The 18,978-nt window shown below is 38.7% G+C and overlaps 1 protein-coding gene across 1 annotated transcript; it reads right to left on the bottom strand.

Moving 5' to 3' along the window:
* LOC127576528 (glia maturation factor beta-like) lies at positions 1 to 16,799 on the bottom strand. The gene is made up of 7 exons (XM_052027023.1): positions 16,679 to 16,799; positions 16,284 to 16,380; positions 13,254 to 13,303; positions 12,868 to 12,917; positions 11,020 to 11,102; positions 5,471 to 5,544; positions 1 to 2,962 (listed from the first exon to the last, which is right to left on the bottom strand). The coding sequence occupies exons 1-7, from the start codon at positions 16,679 to 16,681 to the stop codon at positions 2,891 to 2,893; spliced, it is 429 nt and encodes a 142-aa protein (XP_051882983.1). The 5' UTR covers positions 16,682 to 16,799; the 3' UTR covers positions 1 to 2,890.
* Between the last annotated feature and the right edge of the window lie 2,179 nt (positions 16,800 to 18,978).

Below are 18,978 nucleotides of genomic sequence, written 5' to 3'. Positions count from 1 at the left end.
TTTATGTACATGAGAACCTTTATTTTGTACCCACAGAAAGAAACCCAAGAATATCAATAATTGCACATACGATGTAGTTCAGTTACAATTAACCTTTATACTTACTGCTAGCAACATGCATTTCAGCATACAGAAGTGTCATGCTTCATTTTAGTACAAATCATTCAAATGAGCAGTACACCAATCTGAAAAGCTCTTTAAAATGGTACAAAAAGTTTTTATGCCATTTTAGTCTCAACAACAAACTTGCATTTATAGTGTTAACATAAAGCACCCCAAGGCACTTCACAGCTTCAAAAAAAAAATGACAATCACACAATAGATTAGCACTGATGGTCAAAGAGCTACCTATTAAAGTTATCTACAAAGATACATTGAGAATTTAAGGAGGGAATTCCAGAGCATAGGCTGACAGTTAAAGATAGTCACCAACACTGCTGCAATTAAAGCACAAGGTTATAGGAGTTATACACTAGAGCAGCACAGATAGATAGGCAAGAGGTGGGTATAGAAATAGGGAAAGGGTGAGACCATAGCATTTTGAAAACGGGGAAGATAATTGTAAAACTGAGGTGTTGCCAGACTGAGTGCCAATACAAGTCAAGTGTGATGAGTGAATAGAACTTCGGGAATTAGGACATGGTCAGCAGAGTTCAACATAAACTTGAGTTGATAGAAATGGCAGGTTATGTTACAATGGCCAAATCCAGATGTAATAGAAAGGCATGAATAGACATTTAATATGATTAAACAAAACCTGCAAAAAAATGCTCATACTATAAAAGGCCATCATGGCAAGACTGTATTTCTTAATAATTTGAGCATTAGTTTTAAGAAAGCATTATACAAGTTGAGCAGTTATTAATTCTATTTTCAAATGGTAATGAATTAAGCATGCAACAGACAAAATGCACAAGGTGCATCAAACAAATGTGCACCTTAAAGTTCTTATTTGTGCAAAAAACATATTGAGCAATGCTAGTGTTAAAAATACTACTGTGGATTTAGCACAGGTCATCATACAAGACATACATATTTCAGCTGAATGCATTTTGGAATGCTCATTAGAAAAGTAAGAAAAAGAGATTGTGTAAAAACTATTTGCCAAGATTCAGATGTAAATTGTAGTTTGAACATTTCTGCAAGTTTCCAAATAGCTTTTAACCATTTAATAAATGAAATTGTATTTGCAGCTTCCATGGGAAGGATGCCATACCATTGTAACAATTGCTATTGCAATACATCAAGTACCTACACATGCCTAATTAACTCAAGCACTGAATGCATGAACTTCAAAATGTATACCATACACAAGAAATGGAACTTAAAAATTTCTTGTACAAAATGAAACCCATTTAGCAGATTCCAACCTATTCAAATTAAGATGCGACTAGAATTACCTGAAATTTAAAGCCAAGAGATTAACTCAACACTCAGTATCCCTATGTCGACCACCTTCCAAGTGGTATTCTTTAGATATACATAAGGGGCATAATGTTAAAAAGATGAAAACTTGGAAACATCTTTTAAAAGGACTGGGGAAATAAATTATTGCTGAAGGGATCAAACTTGGACTAATCAATCCACTGAACACATTTATTCATTCTTGTGTCTAACAACACATGTTCTAATTCAGTACAATTTGAATAAACTTAACTTTCTCAAATATACTAACTAGAATTAGAGATGTGTTCTACAGGGATCTGTTTTTAAATAAATTATCATTTAAAGAAAATGCTCCTTTAAGAAAAAAAACAACTTGAAATAAAAACCCTCAACTTTCACAGGAAGTAAGTTCTAGAAGCAGCCATGAATACCATTTATTCTCCTCTGACTCTGCTAGTTTGTGGGCAGGGTTTACAAAGCTGAATGGGACTTATTTGCTGGGAGATTTGCCCCAAATCTCAAGACGGTAAGTCATAAGGCACAGGCAGAGGCACCAACCATAATCAGTTTGTGGGATATTTAATGCATTACTAGCAATGGAATACCATGATGGATTATGTTCTGTGGTCACCTTGCTCAAAAATTTCACACTTCTGGACAAACAAAATCTCAGCTGGTGATCTGCTGGAGAGTTAAATCTGTTGTGTGGAATGATTTAGTCATTGCCAGTTTGAAAGAGTCTTGTGAAGCCACATTAGGGACAACAAAGATGATGGAATGTGGGTCATGGAGAAAAATTCGCAAAGCCATAAAAGTTAAATATGCTAAAGGTTCTACTGTAAAATAATCAACCAATATAAATTTTAGTTACATATTGGGCTTTTCAATATTCAAGTTTTGAAGTGTACCAATGAAAACCAGCAGTTATGGAATTTACATGCAAAATTCATTAAAGAATCAACATAAGTAATGAGACAGTATACATGACTAGTATAGTTATAGCATGCTTGAGTTTTACAAACCATATCTGAAAACTTTGGATAATTTGAAGGATAAGGCAGGATCAATGCAAAAGACTCCACATGTAATGAACAGATCAAGACTAGTCATCTGAAAAAAAAGTTTCAACCTCTAGCCTGTTTCAGATAATAACTTGATTACAGTTAAATACATTAATTGATAATCCTTAATGGAAAAGGAAATGACAACCATTGCTTGGATTGTGCTTGAACCAGAGGTCAAATGACTACACTATCCATGTATGCCAGGAGACTCTGGTCTTGCCTTGCTTTTCTGGCTTACACCAAGAACAGAAAAAGGTTAAGTGCTTGGTAAGTTAATTTTTTTTTTTGGAAAACTGCATTCAACATTTTCACAGTGCTTAAATCCAATACAGCTTTGAACACAAAGTATAAAAATCATTTAATTTTCCAGTTTGTACGCATAAAATTCAAGCTCATGTTATTAATTCATATAAAGTGAAATGCAATACTGTCACATTTTGTTAACGGAAAAATCCAAGTTTTTTGCAAAGCCACTCTTCGGTGAAGTCTTCTGTATTTCTAATTTCAAACACCTGAAAGACAAATACAAATTACAATCAAATTACTAGTAGTTCAAACCAGTCTTATTTCATTAAGCAACCCAACAAGGAATATTCAGCAAAAATGTTTAGCAGCAGACTAAATTTAAGCCATTATGTAAAAACTCTACAAGATTTTAAACTATATCAAAAAAAGCTCTCAAGTTTTGTTCCACTTTAAACTTCAATATTAAACAGTGTTCCCAGTATCCAAGGAACAGGAGAGGAAGGCAAGGAAGAATGATCAGTGCCTTATCATGACTGAAGAACCTCTACCTATATACATATTAATGTTAAATCTTTAGGCTCACAGGAGTTAAATTTAAAAGGCAATGCTGGTTACTTCAAAAATGTATACATGTTTAATAAATATTATTGTGTACAATTAAAATATTTTTAAAAATTCTACATTTCAAGAAAAATAAAAAGATGGGCCAAGAACATTTTTGGACTCACCACCTTCCAATCCAGAAACAGCAGAGTAGCAGGTTCAAAAACGGTTCAGAGGCAAATGTGCCTTCAAGCAATTAGTGATATCTCAGTCAGGAAATGCTTGTGTATTTGAATTCATCAGCTGTGATGCTGTTGTGGATGTTGTCTCAATTAGTGTAGAGTGGCCACAGGCATACTGATCCATGCTGATGCTTCACTTTGATGGGTTTCAGTTCCTAATGCCTTCTTTTTCCAATCAGTGCAGATGAATAACAGCTACTGCCAATTCTATCATAGATTTTACACTGGATTCTGCTCCATAGATTGCACCAAAATTAATTTTTTTTTTTTTTAAAAACTTGACAGTTGTTCCAAAATTAGACTGAGCTGACCAGAGATTCAAAGAACAAGTGACTCGTTTTCCTAAAAATCGAGAGTAATGAGTATCTGCAGCTGGTAACCTTACCCCAGATATTCAAAAAGAGACCACAGAGCAGCAGGTTCAAAAACTGTTCAGAGGCAAATGTGCCTTCAAGCAATCAATAACATCTCAGACAGGAAATGCTTCCATATTTGAATTCATCAGCTGTGATGCTGTCGTGAATGTTGTAGGCTGGTGAGCCTGACATCAGTCATGGGTAAATTATTGGAAGATATTCTGAGGGACAGGATAAGTATTTGGATAGACAGGGCCTGATTAAAGATAGTCAACATTGCTTTGTGCATAGTAGGTCATGTCTAACCAATCTTAGAGAGTTCAAGAAGGTTACCAAGAAGTTCGATGAAGGAAAAGCGGTGGACGTTGTCTACATGGACTTTAGCAAGGCCTTTGATCAAGTCCCACATGGAAGGCTGGTCCAGAAGGTTAAATCACTTAGCATTCAGGATGAAGTAGCCAATTGGATTCAATGTTGGCTTAGCAGGAGAAGCCAGAGTGGTAGCAGATGGTTGTCTCTCTGACTGGAGGCCTGTGACTAGTGGTGTGCAGCAGGGATCAGTGCTGGGTGCATTGTTGTTTGTCATCTGTATTAATGATTTAGATAATGTGGTAAACTGGGTCAGCAAATTTGCAGATGGCACCAAGATTGGGGGTGTAGTGGACAACAAGGAAGGCTATCAAAGCTTGCAAAGTGATCTGGACAAGCTAGGAAAATGGGCTAAAAAATGGCAGAAGGAATTTAATGCAGACAAGTGTGATGTGATGCACTTTGGGAGGACAAACCAGAGTAAGACTTATACAGTGAATGTTAGGGTTCTGAGGAGTGTAGTAGAACAAAGGGACCTGGGAATACAGATCCATATTTCCTTGAAAGTGACATTGCAGGTGGATAGGGTCGTAAAGAGAGCTTTTAGCACATTGGCCTTCATGAATCAGGGCGTTGAGTACAGGAGTTGGATTTATGTTGAAGTTGTACAAGATGGTGGTGAGGCTGAATTTGGAGTATTGTGTGCAGTTCCGGTCACCTACCTACAGGAAAGATATCAATAACCTTGAACGAGGGCAGAGAAAATTTACAAAGATGTTGCTGGGACTTGAGGTCCTGAGTTATAGGGAAAGGTTGAATAGGTTAGGACTTTATTCCTTGGAGCACAGAAGAATGAGGGGGAGATCTTATAGAGGTATACAAAATTATGAGGGGTGTAGATAGGGTGAATTCATGTAGGCTCCCCCCCAGGTTGGGTGAGACTGGAACTAGAGAACATAGGTTGAGGGTGAAAGGGGAAATATATAAAGGGAATCGGGGGGGGGGGGGGGGGGGGGGGGGGGGGAGGAACTTCTTCACTCAAGGTGGTGCAAGTGTGGAATGAACTGCCAGTGGAAGTGGTAGATGTAGGTTTAATTGTAACATTCAGGAGAAGTTTGTATAAGTGCATGGATGGGAGGGGTTTGGAGGAATATGGTCTAGGTACTTGGGACTAGGCAGAAGATCAGGTCGGCATGGACTAGGTGGGCTGAAGGGCCCGTTTCTGTGCTGTAGTACTATGAGATTTCAGTCATCCAAGATGAAAGCTGGATACTCAAGTACTTTTTTTTCCTAAGTAAAAAGGAGTTAAACTCAAAACTCTCACCTTGGTAAATTCTGCTATATCTACCAGTCCAATTTTGCTTCCAGCATATATCATCTGTTGTTCAGGCTTGCAACCTAAAAATCAACGGCACAAAATATAGTTTTGACTAGAAGCTACTAGTCTTTAAAATCACAGAAGGACTGTTGTTCTACATCATCTTATGACGTGTGTATTATTTCACATAGCCCATCCTCCTTTTACCAAGGATAAGGAACTGTGCATGTCAAAGAAAGTTCTCTATACATACATTTTCACAATTATATAAGGCTAAGGAAGAGAAAATAATAGGTCACAAGGCCCCCTGAAACTGCTTCAAGAGATTGAAGCTGATCTAACTTTGACTTCTGTTCCACTCACGAATCCCCAATAACACACAACTCTATTACACAATTTAAAAAGCTGCCTTCCTCGACCTTGAAAATATTCAATGATTCAGCCTCTACATTTATGTGGAAAGAGAGAAAGCGAACCTTATTCTGAAACTATTCCCTAGTTAGATTTCTGCACAGTGGAAAACATCCTCTCAGCATGTACCCTGTCATTCTCCTAAACTCCATGAGTAGGCCTAATCTACACAACCTTTCAAGGCAACCCCATCATCCCTGGAACCAATCAAGTGAATCTATCTGAACTACCTTTATTGTGTATTCTTCATTAAATGAGAACAATACACAGTATTCTTGAGTGTAAATTTTTCAGACAGTTTACTCTGGTAACCAAGATGTTAGGCAAGGGCACAGATCTATGACCAAGAAATAGAGTACTGCAAGGATGATTTATCTTTTCAAATAGAATTAGTGATTTGTTTAAAGACCATCATAGGGCATGGCAACCAAGAAGAAACTGGGCTCCCTTATTTAAACCTCAAAAGAAAGTTTATCTTCTAACAATGTGAACATGATGGCATCAATTGCCGCACTGCATTTTCAACCACTGAAAACAGAATAGTGAGTGCACACCATTGGTGGGGACTGGCAGCATCACCCCTGCTTTGACAGACTATCCAGATCATATGATCTTAGTCATCAGCACCTTAACATTCAGGCTGGAGAGAGCAGTGCAGCCAAACAGTGCAGTGGGTGACAGCAGCTTCCATCAATTCCAGCAAGCAATGATAGCGATATTGAATCCAGGTGATCTATCAGTCCCCAAGATCAATCCACGCGAATCATGGCTGACAGGGTGCAGCCCCTTACCCTGCATCTCAGTGCTGAGCAGCCACACCATTCACCCCAGCCCACCCAATACCAACCCTCACAAGCACCTCCATACCCAAGCCAAGGGGCACTTCATTGCTAGATGTGCAACAGGTTCCTTACACATCAGGAGCTCATCACAAGACAAGGGAGCAGAAGTAGGCCATTCGGCCCATCGAGTCTGCTCCAAAGAAAAGGGAAAAAAGAAATGAGAAATGGGGGAATGTCCATGAGAGGAAAAAAAATATTCCTTTCTAGCCCCAATTTCCAGCCTTATCCCCATATCCCTTGATACCTTGACTAATTAGATAACTATCTATCTCCCCTTTAAACACCTCCAATGATCGGGCCTCCACTGCTGTACATGGCAAAGAATTCCATAAATTCACTACCCTCTGGCTAAACAAATTTCTCCTCAACTCTGTTTTAAACTTGTACCCTCTAATTCTAAGATTGTGCCCTCTAGTCCTGGACTCACCCACCAAGGGAAACAGCTTAGCCACATCTACTCTGTCCAGTCCTTTCAACATTCTAAATGTTTCTGAGGTCCCCTCTCATTCTTCTGTACTCCAGTGAGTACAGTCCAAGAGCCGACAAACGCTCATCATATGCAAGCCCTTTCATTCCGGGAATCATCCTCGTAATCTCATCCGAACCCTCTCCAACATCAGCACATCCTTCCTAAGATATGGGGCCCAAAACTGTACACAGTATTCCAAATGAGGCCTCACTAGTGCCCCGTAGAGCCTCATCAACACTTCCTTACTGTTATACACTATAACTCTTGCAATGAATGCCAACATAGCATTTGCTTTTCTTACTGCCAATCCGACCTGGTGGTTAACCTTTAGGGTATCCTGCATGAGTACCCCCAAGTCCCTTCGCACTTCTGTACTTTGAATTTTCTCCCCTTCTAGATAATGATCTGCCTGTTTATTTCTGTTTCCAAAGTGTACAACAGCACATTTCTCAACATTGAACCTCATCTGACATTTCCTTGCCCATTCTCCTAAACTATCTAGGTCTCTCTGCAACCTTCCTGTCTCCTCAATGCTCCCTACTCCTCCACATATCTTGGTGTCGTCTGCAAACATAGCCACAAAACCACTTAGTCCATCATCCAAATCGTTAATGTACAAAGTAAAAAGAAGCAGTCCCAACACCGACCCTTGCGGAACACCACTAGTAACCGGTAGCCAACTAGAACAGGATCCTTTTATTCCCACCCTTTGCTTTCTGCCTACCAGCCAATGCTCGACCCATTCCAATATCCCACCTGTAATTCCATGAGCTCTCATCTTATTAATCAGCCTCTTGTGTGGCAGCTTGTCAAAGGCCTTTTGAAAGTCTAAATACACAACAGCTACAGCTTCTCCCTTATCCACCCTACTTGAGATTTCCTCAAAAAAATCCAATAGGTTGGTCAGGCAGGATCCTCCCTTCATGAAACCATGCTGGCTTGGACCTATCTTGCCTTGCACCTCTAGGTATTCCATAACCTCATCCTTGAGGATCGATTCTAATAAGTTTCCCACCACAGATGTCAGGCTAATAGGTCTGTAATTTCCTTTATGCTGCCTCCCACCTTTCTTATACAGCGGAACTACATTTGCGACCCTCCAGTCCTCCGGAACCATGCCAGAGTCTATCGATTCCTGGAAAATAATCACCAGTAGTACATCTGCAATCTCTAAAGCCACCTCCTTCAGAACCCAGCGATGCACCTCATCCGGTCCTGGAGACTTATCTGTCTTTAGTCCATTTAGCTTTCCTAGCACCTTCTCTCTAGTAATCTTAACTGAACTCAGTTCCATCCCTTGAGACCCCCAACTATCCGGTATATTGCTGATGTCCTCCACAGTGAAGACCAATGCAAAATACTCATTTAGTTCCCCTGCCATCTCTTTATCATCCATTATAATCTCTCCCGCACCGTTATCAATTGGTTCTATATCAACCCGTCTCTTTTTTACTCTTCATATATTTAAAAACTTAGTATCCTTTCGAATGTTATCTGCCAAGTTCCTTTCATAATTCATCTTTTCTTTCTTAATGACCTTCTTAGTTTCTTTCTGCAGGTTTTTAAAAGTTTCCCAGTCTTTTGTTTTCCCACTAATTCTTGCTTCCTTGTATGCCCTCCCTTTTGCTCTTATTTTAGCCTTAACCTCTCTCGTTATCCACATTTTGGCCTTCTTCCCCCCCCCCCCCCATTCAAAGCCTTTTTTCTTGGAATATATCTATCCTGCATTTTCCTTATTTCTTGTAGGAATTCTATCCATTTCTGCTCTGCCGTCCCTCCAGCTAGCTTACCCTTCCAATCAGTTTGGGCCAGCTCCTCTCTCATGCTGCAGCACTGTCAGTATGGCAGCTTTCTGTAATAATCCTGATCCCTTTAACACTCATTTCTAGGAATACAACCTCAGCGAGTTACCAGAATAAAGTACAACTCACTGTAAACAATATGGATTGATGTCAAACCCTTGACACAAGAGTTAACTGGCACATACCCAGTAGTCCAAGGGATAATACATTCACTTGGATTGAGGATTTGCTATTCTATAGAAAATTAGGAATTGGAATAAATGAATTACTTTTAGGATAGCAGGTTCCAACTTAAATAATTCTCTACTAGTTATTGATTGGTGCTAAACTTATAACAAAATATATAGATTACATAGATTAGAGAACCAATTATAATGTGTCAGAATGCATCAGCAATAAAAAAATCTATGTGGAAATTCAACTGCAAAAGAGGTAGTGAAGAAACATGCCAGTGGGCAAAAACATGGCAGATTTATTAATGTGGAGATAAGTATTTATTTTGGTAGAAAAATTATTGTTCTTCAACCTTGAGAATAATGGCATTGGGAGGGATCTGAGTCTTTGCATATGAATGATGAAAATGTTAACATCCAAGATGAGCACACAGTTAGGGAATTAAATAGCACGTTAGCCTTTATGGTAAACAAACTGGAAGAGTAAAGAACAGTTATTCTGATTATCTAGGATTTTGTTAATAGTATAACAGGAGCACTCTGTACAGATATGACTTCCTTACCCAAGGATATACTTGCCTTAGAAGAATGCAATGAATAGTTACAAGACTGATTCCTGGGGTTGAGGAGCTATGCTATCGGAAGAGCTTGTGTAGACTAAGCCTACATTCTCAAGAACTTTAAATACAAGGCAATTTCTTTAAAGCACAACCTTATGGAGCTCAACAATGTAGATGCAGGGAGGATATTTCACCTGGGTGACTTCCAGAATTGGGTCAGTCTGCTATTTAGTGTCAGAATGCTATGCTCTAAAGGGCTGTAGGTGCTGTTGATTTTATGGATATCATATGATTCATGGGATATAACGCTTACACAGAAAGAAGGGGTTGAAGGAAAAAAAAATCAGCCATAATCTTATTGAATGATGAAGCAGACTTACTGTAGAGACCTTTCCTCTTTCTTACGTAACAGAGATAAAATATTCCATTTGACAGAAGAGTGGATTAAAAGTGCATCAGCTCTGGCTTACAAGGTTGTAAGGGAATAGAGAAAATCTATGTTGATGCTCCAGTGTGGGACTTTAAGTACAGTTCAGATATATTTCATAAACTAGGTTTATGAATACTGAAGGTCGCAAAGATAATTTTATTCTAGAAAAAGATTGTTCCATTTGTAAGGATAAACATTGGAATCACACATACAAATTAATAGCTTTGTATTTATAAAGTTTGGAACTGATTTCATACACTACAGAACTCCCACTCCAAATCAAAGTACCTTCCATACAGGGAATGGGAAAATAAAACTATAGAATACTTGGCAATGCTCGCAGCTCATTTATGATTTCTACTTAATTATACAATAATATGCAGAGCCATAGTACAAGAGATAGACACTAGGAAACTGCTTTGTCTTCAATACCAAATACTTATGACTTTACTTGCAACTCCAAGAGTAATTTTATCCTCCGCAGAATATAAACCTCTATCAATTTGAAATATGAAAGCAATTTAGCATGTTCAAAATTGCCTTAAACAACTTCAACCAATAATGATAATATGATAGTTTTAAATTGGAAATTTGTGATCCTTTGCAAGCTCAGGCATGATCAAGATATTCTTATTCTATGCTTGTACATGGTACTCTTCCATCAGGCATTACTTCAGAAGACAAGAATCTTTAGAAGTAATATTTTGCTCCATTCAAAATAAATCAATCTTGAAAATTAAAAGAAAATCACTTTGTGGAAAAGTATGAAGGCAAAACAAGCAAAAAAAAAACACATTGAAAGAAAAATGCAGTTGATGTGTTGACATAAAGATAAATTGGAAGAAAACTTTGGAGATTGACCACTTACCACAAGGACTGAAGAATATAAAGCAGAGTGGATAGGAAATCCTTCCATCACTGTGTTTATATCTGTAGCTATAAACTACAAATGTACTAAGTTAAGAAAATTACAATTTAAAGAATTGATCATCTACAAGGAAGGAAAATATTACAAAATTTGAGATGGTGAACCATTCTATTTGAAGATGGGCCAATTGGTCATCTTGACTCTTGAATTTGTAATCAGAAAAACATCTTGTAGGAAGTGGATTATACAGCAAATACCAAACCAAATGGGAAACATCAAATCTATCCAAAGAAAAAGATTTCATATACTTCTTGTTGATTTAGTTAAGCAACTTGTGCCTATTAATTCATTGAAATTCAAATGAAAAAATAGTTAAGTAACCATTTCAAATGTTTTAATTTCATTCAAATATGCTTTTGCATGTACTCCTTTCCCCAGTGGATTTAATTGTCAATTTTGTTTCTAGCCCAATGTATAGCTAAAGTAAAAGATAGAGTAAATTCTTCTTAAATTTGGCCCATGCAAGTCTCGCCGAAGTCCTGGATAGTAATCAGGAGCAAGTTCCTGATTGTAAACCAACCGAATTGCCCTCAATGCTGCTCAGCAAACAACACAAGATGGTTGGAACTGGGAAACCTTCCTTTTCATTCATCTTTAAAATTAAGCTTTTTTTTAAAAAAACAAAAAGATAGTATTACAAAAATTCCTTTGCAATTAACAACTTAATCCTTCTACAGTATTTAGTTACATAATAATCTTTATAAAGGCTCTCCAGAACTTCTGTAAGAAGAATGTTTAACTAGATGCTCAAAAAACCTGTTACCACAGTTCTTTAAGCATGCTCCCTCAATTGCTTATTAATGTGGTACAGCTTCATATATATTCATCAAGATCCCAAATTCAATCCTTGGTCAATGCCAAATTTACCAATCTCAGACAGTACATTTAAAAGTGAAAATTATTTTTAGCTGGCATCTTGCAATTCCTGTTGAATGGCAAATATATGGCTCAGGCAAAAGTAATCAGTCAGCTGCAAACAGCATTGTAAGATAACTGAAAGCTTAGAATCTTGCACTTTCATGGGTATACACTACATCTTTGCATTCCTTGCTACCACCAGACCCCACCACCCCCCAATGAACCTGGTATGTGACACCAATTCTGAAAAATGAGTAGAGGGCAGAATTATGTTTACCTATTTGTAATATGAATCAAATGAAAATTTTATCCCCATTTTGAGTCATAATGCAACTGCAAAAGGGAAGGTCTGCAGTAGGATGCAGACCAGCAGAGATTGAATGACATCAGTGCTGCTGCTGAAAGAGGGTGGTGAAAGTACATCTGGAAGGAGTGCGAATCTGAGACAATGAAGGGGAGAAGAAGACACCTGTTGTGATAGCATCACATTGATGATATTGGAAGGTTAGTGGAGTGGTAGGCAAGGGAAACAGCATTCTTTTTCTGGTTGGGAGGATAGGTGGCAAGCGTCAAGTGAGGGAAATGGAGTAGGTGTCGTTGAGAGCCCTGTTAACTATAGCATTGGGGTGAAAGGAAAAAAAAAAATCACAACCAAGGAAACAGGCTTTTCAGAAGCACTGATGTGAAAAGTGGAAAAAAGCTTGAAAAACAACACCTCATCTTTCAAATTGGCACATTCCAGCTTCAGGACTCACTGAATTCAACAATTTCAGGAAGTCTTGCTTTCCACATTTTCAGCACTTTCTGGTATTTTGGATTACATTTCTCCAGGCATATCCTTTCTAGCCAATACCACCACCAGTCTCTCCTGTATGCTGCCCAGCCTGCTGATTTTTTTTTAATATATTTCCAGCATCTACAAAAGGATATCTAGGTTGATGTTCAGGTAGTTCATTCCGGAGTTCTTCTGGGGAAATATCCTAATTTAATAAACAACACAAGTTTTATATACACACCAGATCTGCAATGTTGTTAATCTACTGCAACATGAACTGAACTTAGACATCTTATATGCACACATTTTAACACTTTCCCTCTTCTCAAGATAGATCTGTTCAGACCCAGATGCAGCCTTGGTCACAGTACCCATCTTCCTTTCATCAGATAAATCCAAAAGAACCACATTCTTTATTAATAAAAGTAATCAACAGGCAGCATACGAGCAGCTTTTTCTTGTTCCCAACTTCTGTCCCCCCTTATGTTTAAGGTTTGAATTTAAAACACCACTGATTGGAAAATGGTGAAAAGATGCTAACCTCATACTCTTCATCCAGTATCACCATATGTTGCTCCTGATCAATCTTCACTGTGACAAAAAGTATCAAGTTAGAAGTGTTTTCTCCGAAAGCAAATGTTCAGTACAAAAGAATGCAAATGAAAACTACTCGTCCATTAAGTTTACTCCATCTTAGTTTGCAGTCTCATCTTGTGATAGACAAGTGCTTCTTCAGTTACAAAAGATAAAATTTGTTGAATTAACAGCATAGTTACCTGTGACTGAGAAGGGATGGTGGTGATCGTGAGATGCTCCTGTTTTTAGCGAATTAATCTCACTCCCCCCAACCCCTTTGCAAAGAGCAGGGTGACCAGGATCTCCTGACCAACCAGGCAGCTGAAGATTCTCCTAAAGTTTACTGGAGGAGTCTGGGCAAGCTTGCAGCTACATGGCAACTGGGACCCAGGGAGCGAGCGGCAATTAGCAATTTGGAAGCAGCCAGAGATGGGCAAGTGGTGGCTTTATTCTGAGGCCTCGCAGTTGAAGAGTAGTACAGGAAGGGGGAGCAGGAGATTGGCAAGGGAAAGGAACGGAACTGAGGGGGGCATTTGGAGATGCACTAAGGGATGCACATGCTTGTCTGTTGTTTCCCACCCCACATCCATCCACTGCACATGAATCCTATGTTTGTTCACTCACGCACAGAGCATAGCTAGGCCTGTGTATATGTCCACAAACTTATGTCAGCCAAGTCTATGCAGAAGAGCCTCCTTTCTAATCATCTTGGACCTCCTAAGCCATTGAGCCAAGACCTCACCTGCATGGTAGTCACTGTGCAACAAATACCCCATGTCAGAAGAAATTATTACACAGCATCTTCCATTACCTAGAACTAGAGCAAAAATAAAGTCATTCTTGAAATGGGGACTGAAGAAGTGTACAAAACATCTATTTTAGTGCGCAGAATAAGTATGGCAACTAATTTTTCCCAAGTTTAAAATTTTCAAAAGATAGGGTCCTTGTCTCATTTGAGTACTGAAAATGTTGATTGCTTGGCTCAGATCTCCATTTGATGATTTTTCAGTTTTATTCCACTGAAGGCCTTTTGCAATACAATGCCCATTGCATGTAGTTAAAAAAGATATATTACTATTCTCATCAAGCTCTCTGAAGTTTACATTCTCTATTTTGTGGTGTTCACCATTCCTGAAGCACGTTCAGTGGAAAATAACAATTCTCCATTGAAGAAATATCAAGCAAAGCCCATTGACATTATTCAGGGATATATTCTTATACGGTGCATGCACTACACAGTCTGTATTTCTGCAAAACCATCTCTTCACGAGTACAACTCCGGAGCTGACTCTGAACAGATAATATTAAATGAAGTTCCCTTGTACTTTAAAAATATAATACTGCTTATTGTTATATTCACTCAATTTCAGTGCGATTTCAACAGATTGCATAATAGCTCTCAAATTCAGAATGCTGGACTCGCCACAATAAGCTTATGAATAAACTTAAAGATAGGTTCACATCTTTTGATTATATATCATGTTATAGTCTGCTGCTGAAAATAGCTGAGTACTTCCTAATTTTCATTTGGGTTTGAAGTAGCACAGAAAAATTCCAACTCCGATGAGTTGCCTAAAAAAAAGTTGACAAGGATATATAAAATTGCAAAAATTAACTTAAAAATCTTAAGAAACAAAGTTTGCTAAAAGACTGTGTGCCAAATATTACAGCATTGTTCAGGAAAGAGACAAAATGGAAATTTACTTTATATATTTATATACAGAGGTTTGCAAGGATTTGCAGAAGTAAATCTTTTTTTAGTGATATCTCATTTTTGTAATGATTCAGGCAATGACGTAAGTGTAACCACACAAGTCGATCTTTGTGCAAATGACCAAAGGTATGATCAATTAGATAGATTCTGAAGAGCATTTCAGGGCATAGCCCTAATGGCCAAGTAATTAGAGAATGTCCCAAAGGGCAGAATTAAAAGAGCAACAATTTCAAAAGTTTAGTGGCAGGAATGGAGAATTAAGAGCCCAGGAGGATTTAAAAATAGCAGAGAGGTGAAAAAGATCTCCTTCTCAGACTGATGTTAGCAAATAGCAATGTGATCATGGATGTACATGGGGAAAATGGATCCCAATATGTACATAACTTGAACACGAGCACAAGAGAGATACCACCAAGTTTAAACATTATCAAATCAGGGCACATCAATTGTGTGCAGAAATTTCAGGCAAAAAAAGCAATTGAAGAGTGGGAACATTTGTTTATAAACTGTTATTTCTTCATTCATTGCAAAGGAATGGGAGCAATATGTTTTTGGAAAAAATCTTAATAGTGGGAGCAACAGGTAGAAACATTTATTTTAAAGGCAGGTTTAAAAATCACTGAAAGTCTGACTTTATGTAAAAGGGACATGATGCAAAATTAGTAATGCCATCGGTTTAATCCACTCCATGAACAAATCCAATCTCCTATGGTAGCCAACTTCAGAGATCATTCACGAAGGTTTGAAGTACAAGAGGCTTATTTCACCAGAAAATAAAGTTTGAGGGTTGAAAATCCAGGAATATTGTAAAATTATCCTAACTGTTACATAAATGTTGTGAACATCTCCCACCATTTCACAAAGATTGCCAAGCTCGGTGATATCATTTTCTCCAGTTCTTCACCATCTCGTAACACCGACTTTTCTTCAATCAATTACCCTGGTTTTAATAAGACTTATGCCCTTAATTATAATCGAAGCATTATACTTCCCTAGATGATCTTCACCTGCTCCAGTCCACTCTCTATTCCTAGATCCAACAGTAAATTTTCCCTTGTCAGACTTAATACACGTTGCATTTAAAAGAATCCTATCCTTCATCCATACTTCATCTCTTCTAGTTAAGGATAAATTCTCAGTGAATTAAAAATTCAAAAGTCGCCCTCGGTTTCTGTGAACATTCTTACTGTGCAAAACCGGACTAGGGCGTGGCAGGGGCAGAATTGTTAATCCGAGGCTGCGATACTGAACATAATTAACTGTGTCATGTGTTTCACTCACTTATGAGGGCTGCATTTGTGGTCTCTTTGCGAAAACGAAATTTTTTAAGCTTTTCCATCAGCTGTTCATCGACTCCACACAAACTCACTGGGCAGCTCTGAAAAGAAAGGGTGGAAGAGTAGGGAAAAGCAAGGCATTACATATCAAAAAGACAAATATTTCTTAGGAATCAATCATATTCTTATCGTCTGCATCTGTTTAGGAACTGGCTTCGTGGTCTACCACGAAGAAAATTAAAACCAGGGAACACAACAGGAAAATAATGATTGTGGGAATCTAGGCCCTGTAAGCGCCGGTCTCCCTCGCCAGTGGATGAGGAACTCCGGCTACCAGCCCCCCACCCTGCCACCTGGAAGATGTCGCACTCTGACCCCCAAACAAAATCCACTTCTCACCATTTTTCGGATCTCTTTCCCCCTACTTTCTCAATCCCGGTTCTTGCTTTTCCTCCGGCTCTCGACAGCCTCGTGATTCGTACAGGAACCAATCAGCAATCGGGCTCATCATTCCTCATTTGAATGACATCATCGGGAAGAACCTCGAGATCTGGGATAGACGAGAGGAACGGTGCAGGAAGGCGGTGTCAGACCTTTCTGTGATTGCTCAGACACGGGCAGTGGGGCGTGTTATTCGAGCATCCCGTCTCTTTGCTAGAAACGGTGGTGGAAGCAAAATCCTTCATCGTGGAGGTGTTCTTTTTCACAGGGGCACGCAAAAAATATAGTTAATGCGCAGGGGAATAAAATGATGATTGGTCTTGTGTTGTGCTTTAAAATTAATCACTTCTTAGAATCAAGTGGAATATAATAAAATGAGAATCCCTGCGTCTGTGAAATGCTCGCCATCGTGATGGAATCACCGGAGCACGAAGAGTCAACTTGCCAAGATCAAGATGTAGCAGGGAGAGAATCAAAGGCATTAAACATACGCTTTTTTTTCATTTTCTTTTAAAATATGTTTATTGGTTAATATTCCCGGTTCAGACCTCAGAATAGATAAGAAATTTGTGGACATATAGATAACCATGTATACATTGCAACTTAATTGGAATAGGAGTGGAATTATTGGGTGAGATACCTCAGGAGCGAGATAAAGACGGTCTCTAATTTAGAGACAAATTTAGAAACTGAATACAAAACAGATTTTCAGATATACCAAATTAGGAGGGCACTGGAATCAAAATAAATAGGACACAGATACAGTATACAGAACAACGTGGGTGAACATTAATGCAGAAAATATAATTACAGGGGGAAAAATATATCACATATCCCAGACAGTGTTGAAATATCTCTAACAATGAAACCAAAAGAACTCTGAAGAGTTTCAGGAATGACTTGAAGCTATCATTAAGGAAGAAATAGTAAGACGTATGAATAGAAGTGGTTCCATCAGGCAGATGGAACCACTTCCATAGATTCAGGAAGGGCAGGTCCTGTTTGACAAACTTACTGAGTTCTTTGAAGATATAATGAGCGCAGTGGACAGGTGGATGTTGTATATTTGGATTTCCAGAAGGTGTTCAATAAGGTGCCGCATAAAAGACTTATCCATAAGATGAGGATGCATGGAGTTGGGGGTAATGTATTAGCATGGATAGAGGATTGGTTAAGCAATAGAAGGCAGAGAGTTGGGATAAATGGGTGTTCCTCTGGTTGGCAATCAGTGGTGAGCAGGGTGCCACAGGGGTCAGTGCTGGGCCTGTAACTGTTCGTGATATACATTAACGATTTGGAAGAGGGTACTGAGTGTAGCATATCTAAGTTTGCTGATGACACTAAATTGAGTGGAAAAGTGAATTGTGCAGAGGATGCAGAGAGTCTGCAGAGAGATATAGATAGGTTAAGTTAGTGAGCCAGGGTCTGGCAGATGGAGTACAATGTTGGTAAATGTGAGGTCATCCACTTTGGAAGGAAAAATAGAAGATCAGATTATTATTTAAATGGTGAAAGATTGCAGCATGCTGTTGTGCAGAAGGACTTGGGAGTGCTTGTGCATGAATCACAAAAGGTTGGTTTGCAGGTGCAACAGTTTACCAAGAAGGCAAATGGAATGTTGGCCTTCATTGCTGGAGGGATTGAATTTAAGAGCAGGGAGGTTATGCTGCAACTATACAGGGTACTGGTGAGGCTGCGCCTGGAGTACTGTGTGCATTTCTGGTCTCCTTACTTGAGGAAAGATATACTGGCTTTGGAGGCGGCAAAGAGAAGTTTCACCAGGTTGATTCTGGAGATGAGGGGGTTAGCCTATGAGGAGAGATTGAGTCACCTGGGACTATACTCGCTGGAATTCAGAAGAATGAGAAGGGATCTTATAGAAACATATAAAATTATGAAAGGGATAGACAAGATAGAGGCAGGAAAGTTGTTTCCACTGATTGGTGAGACTAGAACTAGGTGACATGGCCTCAAGATTTGGGGGAGTAGATTTAGGATGGAGATGAGGAAGAACTGCTTTTCCCAGAGAGTAGTGAATCTATGGAATTCTCTGCCCATGGAAGCAGTAGAGGCTAGCTCATTAAATATATTTAAGATACAGTTAGATTTTTGCATAGTAGGGGAATTAAGGGTTATGGGGAAAAGGCAGGTAAGTGAAGTTGAGTCCACGGCTAGATCCGTCATGATCTTATTGAATGACGGAGCAGGCTCGACATGCCAGGTGATCTACTCCTGCTCCTATTTCTTACGTTCTTATG

The sequence above is a fragment of the Pristis pectinata genome, chromosome 1, assembly GCF_009764475.1.
Source record: "Pristis pectinata isolate sPriPec2 chromosome 1, sPriPec2.1.pri, whole genome shotgun sequence".
Taxonomy (NCBI): Eukaryota; Metazoa; Chordata; class Chondrichthyes; order Rhinopristiformes; family Pristidae; genus Pristis; species Pristis pectinata.
The sequence above is the reverse complement of the archived record's forward strand: the minus strand, read 5'-3'. Positions and strand labels throughout refer to the sequence as shown.